Raw genomic sequence first — 21,660 nt, 5'->3', positions numbered from 1 at the left:
CTCACCCAGTGGTTTCATGTAAATGTTAAATAGCATGGAGGACAGAATGGCACCTTGAGGGACACCAGATGTAAGTGCCCTCTTATCAGAGCACATGTCCCCCCAGCTGCACCATCTGGAATCTACCCGAGAGGTAGGAACGGAACCACTGGAGCGCAGTGCCCCCAATACCCAACTCCCTCAGGCGTTCCTGAAGGATACCATGGTCAATGGTATCGAAAGCCGCTGAGATGTCTAAGAGCACTAACAGGGACACGCTACCCCTGTCCATGCCCAGACGGAGATCATCGACCAGATCTCAACTCCATAGCCTGCCCGGAAGCCGGTTTGAAATGGGTCTAGAAAATCCATATCATCCAAGACCGATTGAAGTTCGAAGGCAACCGCCCTCTCGATCACCTTCCCCAAGAAAGGCAGCAGCGAAACAGGCCAATAATTACTTCGAATCAGGGGGTCTAGAGAGTGCTTTTTTAGCAGCGGTTTTTTTTACTTATGGCAACCCTAAGGCAAACCTATCACAAGGTTTTCTTGGTAAGTTTCTTCAGAGGGGGTTTGTCATTGCCATCCTTTGCGGCTGAAAGCGTGTGACTTTCCCAAGGCCACCCAGTGAGTTTTTATGTTGAAGCAAGGAAACAAACCCTGATATCCAGAATATACAATACAGTAATCTAACCATTACACCACCCTATTTACCAGTGATGTAACTGAACCAGTCAATTGATTAGACTCAAGTCGCTTCATTGACTCAACTTGGACTCAACTCTGCAATAAATGATGCACTGACTTGACTTCACTTGACTAGTATATTTTTGGTGACCAACTTGCTGGCCTAATTTCATCCATAAATGTTTTCATCCACGAAACAGATTTCTTCCTTTGAATAATGCCTCCATCTCACTACTTTCTGGGAACTGGCCATGTGATGGAAACAGTACCCCTGCCTCAAGCCTACTGCCTAATGCATTTGCTGTTCCCCTTCAAGAAATGCACCTGGCGCTATGGGGGCAAGTCTTGCCTGCTGCTCCTTGGAAAAGCTTTAAAAGGTTCTACCAATGTGCACTGGTGACAGGCTGCTTATCTCATTTTTCTAAAATGAAATCTTAATAAATTGCCAGCCACACGATATATTTTTTAACCTAACTTTGAGCATGTCTTCTTGGTTTTCTAGTTATTGAAACTCCACCCTCCCACACACACCCCACCACCAACTCCTTTTTTCTGTTAAAGTTGGCTCCCAGACGTGAGTCTCAACCCGAGACTTGATCTGAAGAAATATTTCAAGGACTTGAGACTCAGCTTGAGATCTGAAGGTAGAAACTTGAGACTTAATTTGAGGCATGGAGTAAAAGACTTGAATAAATCACTGGTATTTACTCACATTTTGATACTTTGAAGAGAAGCCATTTGGGGGCAATTTGGGGCAGAGTGCGCGTGGATGGTGACGACAGAGACAGAAGAGATTTTATAAAAGGGTTTTTAAAAAACAAATTCATTGGCATTTACTTTACCAGGGGAAAATAACTATCACATTTATGTTATGTATTTATGTTTAAGTTAAAAGCTTTCATTAAAACTATTACAGAATGATGATAGAAAATGTTTTTTGGATTTTACTCCCCATCTCCTTTTTCTCTGCTTTGAGCTTGGGAGAGAAGGACACAACTACACGAATTTTGGAAAACCATTTCCCATCCAATCTAACAACCCATCTTTTCTTCCTTTCCCTTCTTTCATCCCGTTAAATCTTATCTCCTTATCCAAACCCTGCCACTTTTATTTAGCTTATTGATATGTACATAGATCCTAGCAAAAATCTCTGTCAGGTTTGTCCATCCACATGGAGGACTTATTATTATTATTATTATTATTATTATTATTATTATTATTATTATTATTAACCTTTCTTTATAAAGCGCTGTAAATTTACACAGCGCTGTACATACAATCTTTTAGTCAGATGGATCCCTGCCCTCAGGCTTACAATCTAAGAAGACACGACACAAAAGGAGAAGGGAGTGGTGGTGGGGAATGGGATCATGTCCAGCAGATCTTCTCCACCTCCGAGGCCTGGACCAAGGCAGATGGACTGGAGGAAGGGCTTGGCTTCTTAATGAATGGATGATGATGATGATGATGATGATGATGATGATGATGATGATGATGATTTCTATCCCACCTCTCCATTTTGAGGATTGAGACGGATAACAGCAGAAGTTAATACAAAAACAAAAACAAAAAAACCCAATAGCAAATAAAAACAATCCCCCAAATCCCCCAACACTTAAATCCTCCCTCCCTTCAGTATAAATTTACAACAAGAACCATATAACTACAGAACAATTAAAACAATTTAATAAAGTGGCAATCCCAAAGGGCTAATGAGAAAGACTTCATCTGCTTCTCTTTTTTTAAGGGTTATCCCTTTAAGACCCTATACATTCAGTTATACTTGTGGCTCAGAATTAGCATTCACAACACAACACACCCATCCATCATCAACAGGTTCAACTCACCTCACCCCTTGCACTGATATAGATGTGGGGCAGGAAGGATGCACAACACATTTTAATATGATCACTGCCATGAGCTGGATCCAGTCAGAGCTGAAATCAGTTGGACAACACAAGATTAACTTGCCCCATTGACTTCAGTGTCATTTACGTTCAATCAATTTAATCTGGATCTAACCTACTGTAAAATAACTAAAGATAAAGATAAAGAAAGACCTCCCAAGCAATGTGATTATAATATTAATGTTGTCATCTTTTTATTTAGGGGATTGGGCATTCAGGGACTTAAACGCTGTTTACATGCTTCTAAACATAGAGAGCATGTTTTCATTTTTTTAAAAAAATGTTCAAGCCTGGCAACCAGGGAATAGCTGTTTGGTGTCCTTCTATCTCCCTCCTCCCTCATTTCCTCTGGGAAAAAACATAGACTTATGCAATGGAACATAATAAAGAACTCATTTGTTAGCATGAGTGGCTTCCCATTTAATCTGTACCCATTCACCCTGTAATATACACAGATCTGAGTGGCACTACACACATACATAGGGAGGTACTTTTCGAATCATAATCCCACTTATATGTTTGCACAAGCGCAGCTCTTACTGCGTTATTGGCCTTGCTAGGGAAGAAATATGGCCTACAATCCCTGTCACCCTTAGCTCTCGTGCCTGCTTTTGTTCACAAACAATGACCAAAATTGCTTCTGGGCAATGAAAATAAGAGATCTGTTTAACTGTATATAAAACACTTTATTGACCACAGAGGTTCACTGGGTTTACTTTGAGAAAAAGAGCTGGGCAAAGGGCAAAAAGACGGCGAGAACTTCTAGCTTTGGGGCTTTTCGAGGTGCCTCTTCTCTTTAGGGCCAACTTCTTGTCTCCACAAGGATGATTTATGGGCAGGAGAGAATGCTTTTTAATTTTTTCCTCCTTCTTTTTTGAGGGCCAAGAGGCATAAGTTGTTCTACACAGAAATGGCCTAGTTCTGATCAGTGAGATGAAAAACATGGGTAAGGGAGGTATCACAGTATGCTTCCAAGGTGAGGGATGAGGATGGAGTCATTATATGAGTGAGTGCCCTCCATATAATAAAAATTCCTTCAAATAGAAAACTGGCATGTGGCAGGTCAAAACTTTCCCCTGTTCAGTTTTGCTAAGTATAAGGTTTAGTGCCATTGGGAATGCCTGACATAATCAGGTCAACAAACTGGGATCTAGTAAGCCAGGTCTGGTAAAGCCAGGGATAGGGTGCCTAGATGCCCCACTTTGTCAGGATATGTTCTACATTTCAACCTTCTGTCCAGGAGGAATTTAAAAAATGTCCTCCATTTTGAGCATGCCTAAGAAGTATGCATTTACATTTCTATGGAGTTTATCACACTAGCAAGATCCCGTGGGAAAATGGGAGTTAAATGCGATATAACGCATAGATAACCCGGAAATGTCCAAAGTTTATCACATGATGTTGCAGTTAGTGTGAAATAATGCGAAGTTAATCCACAGTTAAAGTGGAGACAACCAGCAGCTTTTTAAATCTGAACAAACTGAATTTTAAAAGCTGCTGGTTTTCTCCGCTTTAAATGCAGATTAACTTCGCATTATTTCATTTTAGCAGCAATTTAGTGTGATAAACTTCCTGAATTTGCAAGTTCTGTTTAAATTCGAATTTAGTTTAAATCGCATTTAACTCCCGTTTTCTCGCAGGATCTTGCTAGTGTGATAAAGCTCTATGAGTGCTTGTAGTGTTATATTAGTATTTTGTAATGTCTTGCATTTTTCTTGAATGGCTTACATTTTCGCTGCCTTGTTCTCCTTTGCGGTTAGGACATCTGGTCCCCCTGGCCAGAGTTAGAATGCCAAGATCCAGTAGGAAAAATCAGTAGCAGCAAAGATTGGGTTTCATAGCATGGGAAGGTTTTGGATGGGATAGTCAAGCCTAGCTCACATGCTAGCAAAGGAGAGAGAGGGAGGTATCATAGAAAAGTAGCATCCATGGGGCAGGCCTAGAAGACAAACAACCTCAATTTGCACATTCGTGAGCTGACTGGCAGACTCTAACTTAAGAAAGACTTCAGTTTCCCGGAGGTGTCCAGCTCATTCAACACTCTGCATCTGTCTTAAAGCAGTTGTGCTTGATTGTTAAGCTTTTGTCTGCAACAGCATGAAGGCAATGGGAGACTGGCAGTGGTTTCAGAAATGAAGTCCCTAGAATCTTAAAGATGTGGCATGTGGAAGCAGGGAGGGATGACCCTGGACAGAACTCAGAGAAGAGACTGAAGGGAGGGCTACTTTCTCTTCTTGGATCAGAGAGGTCCATTGGAGAGACTTCTTCTTCTGAGGTAGGTAGATAAAATTGTAGGTCATGACATCTCCTTAATGTTCCACCAGCAGGCCAGAAGGCAACTCTTCTTCCTCTTCCTCCTCCAGGAAACCATACAATATCATATCCCAGTTTTCAGGAGCACAAGTTGCAAACTTGTGAGGGCTTTGGAATGTGAAGAATCCACCTCAACATTAGGAAGACCATCCTGAGAGTAAGAGCTGTTTGCCAGTGGAAGACACTGCCTTGGAGGGTTGTGGTGTCTCTTCCTTTAGAGGTTTTTAAACAGAGGATGGATGGCCATTTGTAAGGAGTGATTTAATTGTGCATGGCAGAGGGTTGGACTGGATATCCCTTGTGGTCTCTTCCAACTCTATGATTCAGTGATTCATTGCATTTTTTTGAAATCCATCCTTTTTGTGTTCACTGAGACCTGAATTCTGACATATGGGAAACACCCACTACATACCTTTCTACAACCAGATAGAAGGGGTTTGTGCAGCTGGGTTTCTATTCTGAAGGATAGATCTTCATCCTTGAACTGCACAACCCCAAAAATTGCATGATCTCGAAACACTGCCATCTTAATTGTGTGAATGTATGTTGGCAACACCCAAACAGAGCTTCCACCTGCAGTAAGGTATACCTTACACACAAATGTATCAGTACTTAAATGATCTGTAATTACAGTGGGTCCTTGTTATCCACTGGGTTTTGGTTCCAGGATCCCCCGTGGATAACGAAATCTGTGGATGCTCAAGCCGCATTAAATACAATGGCATAGCAAAATGGTGTCCCTTATATGAAATGGAAAATCAAGGTTTGCTATTTGGAATTTATACTTTTTTAAATATTTTCAAGCCATGGATGCCTAAAAAATCAGTGGATAAGGAGGTCCAACTGTAGTAGATTGCCAGAAATTTCATCTAGACTGAAATTTCAGCCTGGAGCATACTAATAGGTAAAGGAAATGTCAGAATGGGGGGGGGGCTTTTTTGGGGGGGGCAGTTAAAAAAATTTTTAGGTGGCTGTCATCTCTCAATTTCCATTGAATCCTAACCAAAGTGAAATGTAAGGCAAAGCTGAATGATCCCGCTGAGGTCATTTTTGATAACAGTGACTCATCTAAGGAATTGTTTAGCACACATGAAGGGTGGAGTCTGTAACTCTTAAGGTACCATATTTTCCGGCGTATAAGACAACCGGGCGTATAAGATGACCCCCAACTTTTCATATAAAAAAATAGAGTTTAGGATATACTCACCGTACAAGGCTACCCCTATTCCTTGGAAGCCAGAAGCCGGCTGTGCATGCACACGCTGGCTGCAAAGGGGCCTTCGGAGCCCCTCAGAAGCCGGTGCACAAGCTCTGGGGCCACCGGCCTCTCAGGCCTCTGGAGGCCTGGGAAGCTGGCAGCCCCACGCCAACTTCTAAGGGGCCTTCGGAGGCCCCTCAGAAGCCGGCGTGGGCACTCTGGGGCTGCCGGCTCCCCAGGCCTCCGGAAGCCTGGGAAGCCTGCAGCCCCACACTGGCTTCTAAGGGGCCTTCAGAGGCCCCTCAGAAGCCGGCGCGTGAGCTCTGGGGCCACCGGCTCCCCAGGCCTCCGGAGGCCTGAGAAGCCGGCGGCCCCAGAGAGTGCACCCGGCGTACAAGACGGCCCCCAACTTTTGACCCAATTTTAGAGGGTCAAAAAGTCGTCTTGTACACCAGAAAATACGGTACAAAGAATACTGTAGAATAAAAATAAAATACAATATGGAAGCATGCCTGTATGAGCTCAGTGCAAGAGATACTGCTAAATTTCTGCATGTTGGATTGATCTTAAAGGCATGTCTGTAAGGCAAGTAGCAAAGTCAGCAACCTGCCATCAATGGACAATTGTGACAGTAGTGTAGAATCGATCAGGCTGTAGTTTGGGAAGAAGACCAAGACTCCTTAAAATCTATTAATTTCATATTTATCATAAAGCTTATACTAAAACTATGAGAGCTGTGGCGTATAAAAGGTAAGCCCTTCAACACAGCTTGGGAACCCATGGATCTCAGTGACAGCAATTTCTGAAGTTACCTAGGCTTCAAAACATTTTGTATAGTCATTTATGCTGGTGGCCTCTGCAACATCCTGTGGTGATGAATTCCAGAGTTTGATTCTTCATTGCACAAACACATACTTCGTTTTGTTCTGCCTGAACCAGCTGACAACCCGGTTCCATAGATTGATGAGCCAAGTTCTAGTGTTTGAGGAAATCAGGTGAAAATAGCCGAAGGCAATGTTTGAACTGTCCCTTGGAGTGGGCTTCAGATAAGAAGGTAACAACTGGGGCAACTTTGCTATAGGGCTCTGTCCTTCGCTAACAAATCTCAAACTGCAGTACAATTCCATTTCATTTCAATCGAGGTTATAGATCTCATTGAGTGAAAACCACTTCTTTTCTATCTTTATTTAATCAAAGTCTCTCTACTTGAGCATTAAAGATTAAATCAAGGGCACCTAGACAGAAAAGAGAAACCACATTAGAAGGAGCACAAAAATACTCACAAGGGTGAGGGAGGGAGAATGTTACTGTTATGTTCCTTCAAGTCATTTTTTACTTATAGTGACCCTAAGGTGACACTCTTATGTGCTTTTCTTGGCAAGATTTGTTCAGAGGGGATATGCCACTGCCTTCCTCTAAGCTGAGAAAGTGTGCATTGTCTAAGATCACCCAATGGGTTTCTGTGGCCAAGCAGAGATTCAAGCCCATCTCCCCAGAGTTCTAGTCCAACACTCAAACCGCAGCACCATAGTGGCTTTCACATATGTGGTACACAATGTCAAATTCCCTGTTTCCTCAAGTGATAGAAAATTCTAGGTCCAATTTCACAGGTAAGTTTCCTTGAGTAAGATAAACAGATCATAGCTGATAAAGTTAGGTGACTCACATATCCACTTGCATAGCTAAAGCCAGAGAGAAACCTAAATGTTTCCTGTTCAGTTTATGATTAGCTGGAAGTTGTCAATAGCCAGGCCAGCTCTTTGGCTCATTTGGAGCACCCCAGATATTTCCTAGGCCCTGACAAGTTCCTGCTGATATGGAAGAAGGGAGGAAGGAATGACATTTGCTGCTTCTTTCATCCTAGTTTTTCTCCTCTCCCCCTTCTTCCCTCCCTTTGTCCATCATTTAAATGAGCTCCTGGACTGGTCTAATCTTCCTCCATCTTGCAGGTGTGAATGAAGCCTATGTCAGCTTTCGGTATTGCTTAGCCAAGGTGTCTCTGGACAGTGACTGGTACTCATTTCATGTCAGTTGGGTAAACCCCTTTGGAGAACCCCTTTGAAGTTCATACTGAACTTGAGAGTAGATTCACCACCCCATCGACAGGATCACCCCAGCTGACACTCCTGATTGCTCTATTCACCGCTACCCACTTCCATACATTTTTGTTGTTAACTGCCTTAAAGTTGACTTCAACCCATGGTGACTCTATGAACGAGACACCTCCAAGTCCCCCTATCCTCAGTTTCTGCAGATTCATGACCATAGTTTCTCTGATTGAGTATACATCTGGAATGTGCCCTTCCTCTTTCTCTATTGCCCACCACTTTACCAAGCATTAAATCTTTCCTAATGAGTCCTTTCTTCTCATAATATAGCTAAAATATGACAACTTCAGTTTAGTGATTTCAGGAAGATCACTAGATTGATCTATTCTAGGACTCATTGGTTTGCCCTCTTGGCCACCCACAATATCCTCATCACTCTTCTCCAGCACCACATCTCAAAAGAGTCAGTTTTCTTTCTATCATCTTTCTTCACTGTCAGCCTCTCACATCCATACATGGTGATGAGGAATACAATGCCTTGAATAATCCTCACTTTAATGTTCAGAGTTATATCTTTACACTTTAGGATCTTTTCTAGTTTTTTCATAGCTGCCCTTCCCAATCCTAGTCTTCTTCTGTTTTCTTGACTGCATTCTTCATTCTGATTTACAATTGAGCCCAAGTATGAAAAATCTTGAACTATTCAATCTCTTCATGGTCTGTTTTAACATTATATAGATCATTTGTGGTCATAATTTTTGTCTTCTTGATGTTCAGCTGTGCTTTCTGCCTTGACCTTCTTCAATAATCTTTCCAAAGCTCTGCTATTTTCTGCTAATATTATGGTGTCATCCCCATATGTTAGTTTAATTAATATGTTAGTTTGTTGGTGGTTCCTTCCTCCAATGTTCAAGCCTCCCTCCTCCAAGTCCAGTCCTGCTTTTTCTATGATGTTATCAGCATTACTATTATTATACTGTATTTCTATAGTGCTGTAGATTGACATACAAATTAAATAGACAAAGTGACAAAATGCAGCCTTTCCTGACCCCCTTGCCAACTGGAAACCAGCTATTGACCTTGGAAACCAACTATTGAACTTCTTCAATAATTCCTCCATATTTGCAGAGGATGAACTGAAGCCAGAGCTCCCACTCCAAGACTGATCTCTGATCTATCCTGTGGCTCTGAGCAATTATGCCTGAAACTATAAGAGTACAGCCGTAATTTATGATATACAACTGGACAATTTTTTATCTTGAAAGTATGGATTGGCTTTCACTTTCCTCTTCAAATCTGGATGATAAAGTTTTGGAGATAGTGCCTGAATACCTAAATAGAAGCCAGATATTTATCATCTGCACTTGTCATGCAATCACATTTGCTACAGATATTTGAAAACTAGCATATTGTTTGTTAGTTGACATGTAATAGTGTTTAGTATTTGACAGACTTTACTACAGCCAACATGGAATAGTGGATTGAGCATTGGATTAGGACTCTGGAGATCAGGGTTTGAATCCTGGTTCAGCCACGGAAATTCACTGGCTGACCATGGGCAAGTCGTACTCTCTCAGCCTCAAAAAATGACAATGCAAAACCCCTCTGAAGAAACTTGCCAAGAAAACCCCATGATAGGTTCACCTTAGAGTCACCATAAGTTGGTAACCACCTAAAGGCACATAACAACAAAGGTATATTGTATGACTGCACATTTTGTGAATACGTATTTGATATCTGATAAAAATCAAACCAATTGACAGAGGTCAAAAATGAAGCCTTTGAATTTTGTATTAAAATTTTTGAGTAATTAAAAATGCAACTTCTAATTTCAGTGCAGTGATATTTATATTCAAGAAAATTGCAGGATTAAAATACTCCCCCCTGCAAAGATCTAAAGGTGGAACATTTTGTATTACATTTTTTAAACACTGTCAAAAAATTACCCTTCGTGTTTATGATGTTTGTGAATTGCTTTGAAAGCTTTTGCCTATTCAGAAGGCATCCTTATTCTGAAAATCTTTTATTTCTTCCCAGAGTATTGAAAGAAAGCCAAATCTGATTGACTGTGCACTTTGGTGAAGTCATCCTGTTTATGATAGATCCTTGTTGCTCCAAGAAGCATTGGTCTCATTTCACCCGTTGATGTTGTGCGCCTTCATTTCCGACTTACGGCAACCCTAAGGCAACCCTATCATGGGATTTACTTGGCATGATTTGTTCAGAAGAGGTTTGCCATTGCCTTCCCCTGAGGCTGAGACAGTGTGACTTGCCCAAGGGGGTTTCTTCGCCAAACATTTCTTAATGAAATTGTAATTGCTTTCTTAGGTCTTGTCCATTCAGTGTGATTTTTCCTTTTCTCTTTTCACTTCATTTATTTGTAATTTTGCGTTACTTCAAACTTTATCATATTTTTTCCAAGATTTTTGCCTATGAGATTTTTTTTATTACTTTGATGCTATCTCATGTCTGAGTCTACATTCATCTTAACAATTCCATTTTTCCTTACAATATTTTAGGCGAGTATTCCATTCTTTTTCACCGGTATAATTCCCATCTACGGCACGTGTCAACTTGTCCATTTCAATGGCTTCTAACATTTTAATCAACCACTCATATATCAGGGGTATCTCTATAGATTTCCATTTTTGAGCCAACAAGATTGTTGCTAGTGAGATCATATACAGAATAATTTTCCAATGTTTTTTTTCTGACTTGTGATAGTATCTTATTCATCATATTAAGTAAGCAGATTTCCCGTTTTAAATCATATGTTCTTTTGAGCATTTTACAGATGGTCTCATGAATTCTTCTGTGATCAATATTTTTGTTTTCTTAATGTTCAACATAATGCTTACCGTGGCACTTCCCTCCATGACCCTCTTCAATCATTGCTCCAGGTCTTTGTTGGTTACTGCTAGTAGAATTGTGTTGTCTGCTTATCTTAGGTTGTTAATGAGCCTTCTTCCCATCTTCACTCCTCCTCTCTCTGAGTCTAAGCCTGCTCTGCATAGGATATTTTCCGCAAACAGGCTGAATAAATAAGGCAGGGTAGGCAACCTACGGCCCGCGGGCCGGATCCGGCCCGGCGAGGCCTTGGGACCGGCCCCAGTCTGGTCCTGCCGCCGATTGCCGCCAGGGCCTTTGGGGGGCAATTGTCTATGGAAACCTCAGAAACCTGCATTTATATTAACATTTTTTTAAAAATCAGCAATTTTTTTCATGTGTCCTCCATTTTTTTTAAAAAAAGTGTCCTCCATTTGAAAATTTTGTCCTACATTTGTCCCGGCTTATTTATATATTTAATTTTTTTTAAAAAATTATTTAATTATTTATTTTTTGGCTTCGGCCCCCCAGTTGTCTGAGGGACAGCAACCCAGCCCCTGGCTCAAAAAGGTTGTCTACCCCTGAAATAAGGTATAGTATGCAGCCTTGCCTGCCCCCATTGCCAATTGGGAACCATTCTGTTTCTCTGTATTCTGTTCTAACAGCAGCCTCTTGGGTAAGGGTCTCAATACCCTAAAGGCACCAGATCCACTCTGACCTTGGAAAGTTAAGCAGGGTCAGCCCTGGTCAGTACATGGATGGAAGACCACCAATGAATACCAGGTGCTGTTGGCTATATTTCAAAGGAAGAAACTGACCAAACCACCTCTGAGGATTTTGTGCCCAAGAAAACCCTATGAAATTCATGGGGTCACCATAAGTCGACAGGTGACTTGAAGATACATATGTACACACATCAGTTGAGATCTTTCAACCTCTGGCACCTCAGACCAAATGACAGACTCTGGGATTCAAAGGGATGCTGCCATGGTAGTGGGATCATAGCACTATAAATGTGTCATGTAAAAGGGCCTGTCTCACATCCCAAAGAGGCAGCCAGTAGATCCTCATCCGGGATCCCAAGTGGGGAGCACAGTTTCCTCCTATGAATTCTTGCAATACACAATTCATCCCACTGAGACACATTTTAAAAAAGCAAGAGAATATTCCTGGCTTTCTTCAGGTACAACAAAAATATGTTCTGTTTGTCACCAGCTTTCTTAAAGGGACAGGACAAGGGAGATCCTATGGTGGTAGACCTTTATGGCAAACCCTTTTAACTCTTTTTAAATTGACTGACACAGCTTGGATTTCAAGAGAAGCCTCTCTTTTTGTCTTGTGAACAGAACCTAAAAGAGTTGCTGAGCCAGAGTGGCCTAGTGGTTTGGTTCTTTAACTACAAATCTGGAGATCCTGGGTTTGATTTCCAGCTTAGGCATGGCACACAACAACAATTAACAACTAACCCACGTGTCCGTAAGGAGGAGAGTCTGGCCTGTATGAATGTCCCCCGAACACCATCTGAACTGAGAACAGCCAAAAAGCAGGCTTGGGACTAACATTATCTTAATTTATTTTACTTCCCCCCTCCTGTGTGACTTTTAACAGTGTTGCATAGTGGTTTGAGTGTTAGACTATGACTCTGGAGACCAGGGTTTGAATCCCAGCTCGACCATAAATCACAGAATCATAGAGTTGGAAGAGACCACAAGGGCCATCCAGTCCAACTCCCTGCCATGCAGGAATTCACAATCAAACTATCCCTTGAAACCCACTGGGTAACCTTGGGCAAGTCACGTACTTTCAGCATCAGGGGAAGGCAATGACAAACTTCTTCTGAACATGATAGCTTTGCTTTAGGGTTGCCATAAGTCAGAAATAACTTGAAGGCACACAACACACACAAACATGATTTTAACATCTTGGCCTCAGGAAAAAAACCGGCGAAGCCTGGAAAGCTTAAAGAAAGGTATTTTGTGTATTTTGGTTGATCCAATAAAGCTGTCCCTGTTTTGTGAATTTGGGAGATTATTATACTTTTGAACCAAAAAGAGGAAAGGGATGAGAGCCAGTGTGGTCTAGTGGTCTGAGTGCTGGACTATGACTCTGGTTCAAATCCCTACTTGGCCATGTAAACTACCTGAGTGACCTTCAGCAAGTCACACCAGGGGAAGGCAAGGGCAAACTCCCCTCTGCAGAAACTTTCTGGGAAATCCCCATGATAGAAGATTCACCTTAAGTTGGAAATGACTTGAAGGCACAAAGCAACAACAACAACAACAACTCTTGGCTGATAGTGAACTTTTATCTTGTCTGGCCTTACAATTAGACTCTAAGGACTGTATCGCACAGGGACATTTGGTAGTATAACTGGGGATTATCCTGTGAAAACCACATTCGCAATTAAGATTTCGCATGACTTTGCGATTAAACGGCCATTATCCCTGGAATAGCCTGGGAATATTGTGCAACTGTGATAAAGCTTTTCACACAATTGAGTTTATCACACAGGGAAAATCCCACACAGAAACAGGCATTGAAATCAGAAAAAAAACCACGAACGCAAGTTGATTTTCACATGTCGCCATTGTTAAAGTGGTGTTAACCCAAATGGAAAAAAGACGGAAAATAGAGAAAAGCTGCTCCTTTCTACTTTTGGCTTTTGTCTACTTTGTTCGGGTTAACACAAGTTTAACAACAATGTGTGTGGAAATCAACCTGCTTTTGCAGGGTTCCCCCCCACCCCAGTTTTTAAATTCCGTTTTTGCATGGGATTTCCCCCATGCGATAATCTCTGAGGCCGTGTTGAAAAGCAATTAAAGTGGCATTAACCCATGAATAACCAGGCAATAAACAGCAACAAATCATTCATGGGAAAATCATAAAAATGCTTTCTTGCTGTTTATTGCCTGGTTATTCCAAGGGTGATGGCTCTTTTGTCGCACCATGTCCAAAAATCTGAATTGCGATTGAATAGTAATGGTGTGATTTGAATGGGATAAAGCCTGTTTTAACTTCCAGTTTCCCCCCAAGTGTGATAAAGTCCTTTAGGGGAGAGCTGGTGTAACAGTTTGAGTGTCGGGCTACAACTGTGGGGATTAGGGTTTGAATCCCAGCTCGGCTATGGAACCCCCTCCCCCCAAGGTTGTGATTGTGAGTTCCTGCATGGCAGAATGGGGTTGGACTGGATGGCCCTTGTGGTCCCTTCTAACTCTAGGAGTCTAGGATTCTGTGATCTTGAGCAAGTCACACTCTCTCAGTCTCAATGGCAAAGCCCTTCTGAAGAAAGTTGCCATGAGAGGTTCCCCTTGGGGGAAGGGGCTAAGGCCTTGAATCATAGAATCATAGAGTTGTAAGAAACCCCAAGCGCCATCCAATCCAACCCCATTCTGCCATGCAGGAAATCTAAATCAAAGCATCCCCGACAGATAGCCATCCAGCCTCTGTTTAAAGTACTCCAAGGAGGGAGACTCCACTACACTCTGAGGGAGTGTGTTCTGTTGGACAGCCCTGACTGTCAGGAAGTTTCTCCTGATGTTGAGGTGGAATCTCTTTTCCTGGAGCTTGCATCCATTGTTCCTCATTCTAGTCTCTGCAGCAGCAGAAAACAAGCTTGCTCCCTCCTCAGTATGGCATCCCTTCAAGTATTAAAAGAGGGCTATCATATCACCTCTTAACCTTCTCTTCTTCAGGCTAAACATCCCCAGCTCCTTAAGTCGTTCCTCATAGGACATGGTTTCTAGACCTTTCACCATTTTAGTCGCTCTCCTTTGGACATGCTCCAATTTCTCAACATCCTTTTAAAATTGTGGTGCCCAGAACTGGACACAGTATTCCAGGTGGGGCCTGACCAGAGCAGAATAGAGTGGCACTATTACTTCCCTTGATCTACACCAGGGGTAGGCAACCCTTTTGAGCCGGGGGCCGGGTTGCTGTGCCTCAGACAACTGGGGGGCCAAAGCCAAAAAAATAAATAATTAAATAATTTTTAAAAAATTAAATAAATAAATAAACCGGGACAAATGTAGGATAAAATTTTCAAATGGAGGGCACTTTTTAAATAAAAAATGGAGGACACGCGAAAAAATTTGCTGATTTTTTAAAAAATGTTAAGATAAATGCATGTTTCTGAGGCTTCTATAGACAATTGCCCCACCATGCCCCTCGCGCGAGACGCCAAAGGCCCCAGCGGCAATCGGCAGCAGGACCGGGCTGGGGCTGGTCCCAAGGCCTTGCCAGGCCGCATCCGGCCCGCGGGCCGCAGGTTACCTACCCCTGATCTAGACATTATACTTCTATTGATGCAGCCTAAAACCGCATTGACCTTTTTAGCTGCCGTGTTCAACTTGTGGTCTACTTGGACTCCCAGATCCCTTTCACACGTAGTTTCATTCAGCCAGGTGTCACCCGTCCTATATCTGTGCATTTCACTTTTCTGCCCTAAGTGAAATACCTTACATTTCTCTGTATTGAATTTCATGTTGTTATCTTTGGCCCAGCTTTCTAGTCTGTTCAGGTCATTTTGAATCTTGATCCTGTCTTCTGGAGTATTAGCTATTCCTCCTAATCTGGTGTCATCTGCAAATTTGATGAGTATGCCCCCAATTCTGTCATCCAAGTCATTGATAAAGATGTTGAATAACACTGGTTCCAGGACAGAGCCCTGTGGGACCCCACTGGACACTTCTCTCCAGGATGAAAAGGAGCCATTGCTGAGCACCCTTTGGGTTGAAGGGAGCCCCAAAGACACCAGCCAGCTGCCTGCAACCTTCTGCCCAGCCAGGAGTGTCTCTTTAAATCCTCAGGTCTCCTCCCTTCCCTCCTCCTCCTCCTCCTTCCCAGGCGGCCAGATGGTGCAACCCTCCTCCTGCCTTGGCTCAACGGGGCTGCCTCCCAGGAGCCTGCCAGCAGCACCAGCTCCAGCAGCAGCAGCAGGAGGCGATGGGGATGCTGCTGTTCCCCGGGGAGAGGGGCTGGCTCTGGGGCCCCTGGGCTTCCCTCCTCCGCTGGCTCCAAGGGGAGAAGTCCTGGGCCCGGAGGCTGGACGAGAGCAACCTCTGGCAGCAGAAAAGGTCAGTCTTGGCAGGAGCAGCTCTTGGAGGCCAGAACTGGAGAGGGAGAGGGAAGGAGTTGGGAGCATCAGCTTGCCTTGGCTGGAACCTGCTTCATCAGGTGCATTGGAAAGAAACAAGTTGGCAGCAGGAGCTTTTCCTAGACTTAAGTCTATTTCTACAGGTGCATCAGAAAGAGAAAAGTTGGCAGCAGGAGCTTTCCTAGACTTGAGTCTATTTCTTCAGGCTCATGAGAAAGAGAAAAATTGGCAGCAGGAGCTTTCCTAGACTTGAATCTGTTTCTTCAGATGCATGACAAAGTGAGAGGTTGGCAGCAGGAGCTTTCCTAGACATGAGTCTATTTCTTCAGGTTCATGAGGAAGAGAGAGGTTGGCAGCAGGAGGTTTTCCTAGACTTAAGCTTCCTTCCTCTGATGCATGAGGGGAAAAAAGAAGCCAGTAGCATCAGCTTTGGAAGATTTGAACCTGCTTCCTCAGATGCATGAAAAAGAGAGAAGTTGGCAGCATGAGCTTTGGGAGACGTGAATCTGCTTCCTTCAGATGCATGAGAAAAAGAGAAGCTGTGAGCTTGAGCTTTTCTTACACTTGAACCTGCTTCCTCAGGTGCATGGCATGGAGCAGAGAGTCCAGAAACAGAGCAGGAGCTTTGACTTTAGCCTCCTTCCTCAGATGCATGAGAAAGAGAGAAGTTAGGAGCATGAGCATTCATAGATTTGAGCCTCCTTCCTCATAGAATCGTAGAGTTGGAAGAGACCACAAGGGCCATCCAGTCCAACTCCATTCTGCCATGCAGGAACTCACAATCAAAGCATCCCTGACACATAGCCATCTGTTTAAAGACCTCCAAAGAAGGAGAAGAGAGAAGTTGGCAGCGTGAGCATTCATACACTTGAGCCTCCTTCCTCAGATACATGAGAAAGAAAGAAGCTGGTAGCATCAGCTTTCATAGACTTAACCCTCCTTCATCTGATACATGAGAAAGAGAGAAGTTGGGAGCATCCGCTTTTATAGACTTGAGCCTACTTCCTCAGAGGCATAAGCCTAGCTTGAGCCTCAGACGCATGAGCCTACCATTGGTAGACCTGAGCCTCTTTCTGAGATGTAGGAGGTGGGGAGTCCAGAGATAGACCTATTGAGGAAGTAGGCTCAAGCTCAAGTCTAGGAAAGCTCATGCGACCAACTTGTTTCTCTCTCTCATGCTTCTGAGCATAGGCTTTTCATAGCCTTGAGCCTACTCCTGTATATATGACAGCAAGGAATTAACAATGCACAAGCTTTTCATAGACTTGATCCTACTTCCTCAGAGGTCTGTCTCTGGACTCTCCACTCCACCTGATGCATCTCAGGAAGTAGGCTCAAATCTACCAAAGTGAGACTCATGCATCTGAGGCTCAAGTCTACAAAGGCTAGACTTTCAAGTCTATGAAAGCTAGACTCAGGCATCTGAGGAAGTAGGCTCAAGTCTTTGTAGGCTCAAATCTATGAAAGCTAGATTTGTCCATCTGAGGAAGTAAGTTCAAATCTACAAAAGCTAGACTCATCCATCTGAGGAAGTAGGCTCAAATCTATGAAAGTTAGACTGGTGTCTCTGAGGATGTAGACTCAAGTCTTTGTAGGCTCAAGTTTATGAAAGCTAGTCTTGTCCATCTGAGGAAGTGGGCTCAAGTCTACAAAAGCTAGTCTCAAGTAGGCTCAAATCTATGTAGGCTCAAGTCTACAAAAGCTTAACTCATCCATTTGAGAAAGTAGGTTCAACTGTAGAAAAGTTTCTGCTCCCAGCGTCTCTCCTTCACTTTCATCTCAAAGAGGTACTTTCTACCAGATCCCTTGGCACAGGGATTCTCCTTCAGGCACATACATATTGAGAATTGTATCTGTGAATGGAGAACAAATGCAAACAGCCTGGCTGGGATTCCTGGCACCAGCAGTGTCCAGACACACAGATATTACTTGAATGTGTATCTTGCCCCCTTGGCTCTTTCTGCTACCAGTTTTCCTTCCCCATGGAGGAGTTGCATTAGTTAGAAAGGATGGGTGAGGAGAAGAGGGCCAGCTCTCATAGAAACCCTCCTTGCCATGTGCTGAGTAACCCAATCCCTCGCTTGCAGTTGCATCCACACTGCAGAAATGATCCGGTTTGACTCCACTTGAACTGCCATGGCTCAGTGCTATGGAATTCTGAGAACTGTAGTTTGTTGTGGTCAAACTGGACTATTTTTGTAGTGTGGGTGCAGCCTGCAGGGTTTTCTCAGCACCTCTTGCTGTGGCACCAAAAGAAGAGCTCTGAGTCTTTTCCTTTGCTTGCATGGGATGCTCAAGGAAGAGGGCAACCTGGGCTTAAAGATCCCAAAGCAGCAGAACAAATTGTTTTCACTCCTCTTTGTGAGTTGTTGTTGTTGTGTACCTGCAAGTTGTTTATGATTTATGGCAATCCTAAGGCAAACCTATCTATCATGGGGGTTTCTTGGCATGTTTCTTCAGAGGGGGTTACCATGGCCATCCTTTGAGGCTGAGAGAGTGTGACTTGCCCAAGGACACCCAGTGGGTTTCATGCCTGAGCAAGGATTTCAGTTTAGGTCTCCAGAGTCATAGCCCAAGGCTCAAGCCACTACCCTCTATGGACAGGCACTGCAATTCTTTAGGGTAGGGGGTTCTTGAGGTTCGGCCCCCAAGGTGGGGTGAGGTTAAAGGTGATGAATGGATGCGAAACTTCTTGCAACATTTCTTGCTGTGTCTCTTCAGTATATGAAAATATGGTATTCAAGTGTGGTTTCACTTCTAGGGCTGCGTCCACACTGCAGAAATAATCCAGTTTGACACCACTTTAACTGTTATGGCCCCATGCTATAGAATTCTGGGAATTCAGTCTTTTGAGACAATCAGCCTTCTCTGTCAGAGAGCTCTGGGAACCCACCAAGCTACAAACCCCAGAATTCCATAGCATGGAGCCATGACAGTTAAAGTGGTGTCAAACTGGATTATTTTTGCACTGTGGATACTGAGATGCTACTGGAGATGATCAGGTGACATGCAGCCATCATCATCGCCATGTAGCTTTAATCAGGTTGTCAAAGGAATCAGGACAACCTAGAAAGGTGAAGGATTTTCCTGCAAGTTTCTGTGTTGTTAGGAGTCTTAACCTATGAGTAAATAATATAATATAAAGGCAGTCAAAGTTCCATGAAGGGCTTAGTAACTGAGTCCAAGGGACTCAAGTCTAACATGTATGAATGAATTAGGAGGCAGATGCAGCTGAGCATGTGCAAAGTGTGTATCTCTCTCCACTGAGTCCCCCGCACCACAGCCTTTAGACATCTGAGAACTGGATATAGATGCATTGATGAAAAATCACATGTCTTAGGCACTGACAGCTGGAGTCTCCCATTGCCAGTGGAGTGTTGAATTTGCACTGGGTTTAGTCCATATTTTGAAGGATCTATCCAAGGTGCTGAAACCTGGTTCAGAACTTGGATATAGCTTCTTTAAAGTTTGAACTAAAGCCCAGAGTGGATTCACTGCTCCACTCACCAGCTGCCAGCACTAGAAAGGATGAACCCCTGAGGCTGCTAGGAAATGAAGGAAATTCACTGACAACTGAAACAATCTGGCATTCTACAATTCCTTCTGCTTGCATTGGCTCAGACACACTGGTACTCTTGGGCTGTGTGATTCAAAACATTAGCAAATGAAGCAGCACTTTGTAGAGTATGTCTGGACATTTGTGTATCTGATTCATGGTCAAAGTTAGAAATGAGTACCAAAAAGAAAGCAGTTGCAGCTTCTCAGTTCAGTGGGAATCCTTGCCTTCTGATTGCACTTGCCTTTGCCTAGGGCCTCGGACTAGTGGAAGAGACATGTCTGAACTGGACCATTGTTTTGGGGGCAACAAATGCAGTGAGGGGTGTGGGGGAAGATGCGCCTAGCTAGAATACATCCACCTCAGAATGTCCTAGGGATGTCCATAATTAGATTGAACTTTTGTCATGCCTGAAGATGGCTACTGATGGTGCAGACTGTGACTTGTGGATGGGGTGTTATGCTGTCTAGGAGAAAGTGGATCACACACCAAAGCAGGCCTTCTTGTTAATCATAGGCGGCTGGAAAGCAAAAATAGGAACCAGTGCAGAATCAAAGATCATTGGAGAATTTGGCCTGTAGTCAAGAAATAAGCAGGGGATTGACTGACAGAATTTTGCAAGGCTAATAGTTTGTTCACTGAAAACACATTCTTCAAGAAACCCAAGATGTGACTGTATACATGGACACCACCTGATGGGCCCTATAGAAAACAAATAAACTGCATAATTGGAAGCAGAATATGGAGAAGCTCCATTCTCTCTGCAAAAACATGGCCAGGAACAAATTATGGCACGGATCATGAACTGCTAATACTGAAGTTAATGAAGAATAATAAATTAATGATTATGCCAAAATACTTGAAGATCATCACCATAGAATTTAAAGATAATATGAAAAATAGATTTGTACTCTTAAGCCTAATTACTCAGGAGCCAGAACAACTCTGAACTGAAAACCATGGTCCTTGTCAGAGAGAAATGCAAAAAGACACTTTTTGTAGTCAAAAAGGAGATGCCTCAGTGAATGACTTATGGAATTTTTCAAGCAGTTAAGGACAGATGGGTAGCAAAAGGGAAAGGGGGTAGAAATAAGATCAGAACCCTAAATGTAACTGTTGAATGACTTGTGCACAGGGATGAGGAGAATTACTGTAATACTCAATGCAGAGAAATAGAAGATGACTACAACAACAAAAAAGGAGGAACAAGAGACCTCTTCCACAAGATCCAAAAAATAAAAGAAAATTTAAACCAAGAGTGAAGATGTTCTACAACCAGTAGAGGAATAGATTACATGATGAAGTGCAAATAAAAAGCCAATGAAAACAGTACACTGAAGAACTATATAAAAGAGCCGAGAGGCTGACAGATTCATTCAAGGAAGAACCATATGAAGATGAACCTCCAATTTTAGAAAGTGAAATGGAAGCTGCATTCAAAGCACTGGGGAGGAATAAATCTCCAGGAACAGATGGCATACCAATAGAGCTGCTTCAGATAGAATCTACTCTAATTCTAACTAAAATCTGTCAACAAATATGGAAAACAAACAGTGGCCCACAAGTTGAAAACACTCAATATACATTCCAGTCCCTAGGAAAGGGCACACCAGGGATTGCAGTAACCATGGGACCATTGCATTAATTTCCTATGCAAGCAAGGCGATGCTCAAAATTTTACAACAAAGAATTTTAGCATATATGGAACGAGAAATATGAGATGCCCAAGCTGGGTTCAGCAAAAGAGCATATTGCAAATATATTTGAATAATGGAGCACACCAAAGCTCTTCAAAAGAAAATCAGGCTGTGCTGTACAGCTTATATGAAAGCCTTTGATTTTATAGGCCATGAAAACCTATGGGTTGCTCTTAAAGAAATGGGTGTGCCACAACCTTTGATTGTCCTGATGTGTCACCTATAGTCAGAACAAGAGCCTACTGTTAGGATAGATTACAGAGAAATGGAAAAGGGTCAGGCAGGAGCTGTGAAAACTGGAGAAAGGAATTTAAAATATGCAGATGACACCATACTATTAGCAGTAAATTGCAAAGA

General features: G+C 42.9%; 1 protein-coding gene across 1 annotated transcript in view; it reads left to right on the top strand.

Annotated features, from left to right (window-relative positions):
• Positions 1–15,899: 15,899 nt before the first annotated feature.
• Positions 15,900–21,660, top strand: part of LOC121920577 (transient receptor potential cation channel subfamily V member 6-like) — a 127,410-nt gene continuing 121,649 nt past the window's right edge. Inside the window, exon 1 of the mRNA XM_042447702.1 lies at positions 15,900–16,030. Coding sequence (XP_042303636.1) covers positions 15,900–16,030 — 131 coding nt within the window. The remainder of the gene's footprint in view (positions 16,031–21,660) is intronic.

This window comes from Sceloporus undulatus, chromosome 2 (genome assembly GCF_019175285.1).
Source record: "Sceloporus undulatus isolate JIND9_A2432 ecotype Alabama chromosome 2, SceUnd_v1.1, whole genome shotgun sequence".
Classification (NCBI taxonomy): domain Eukaryota; kingdom Metazoa; phylum Chordata; class Lepidosauria; order Squamata; family Phrynosomatidae; genus Sceloporus; species Sceloporus undulatus.
This window is presented reverse-complemented; position numbering and strand designations above follow the sequence as displayed.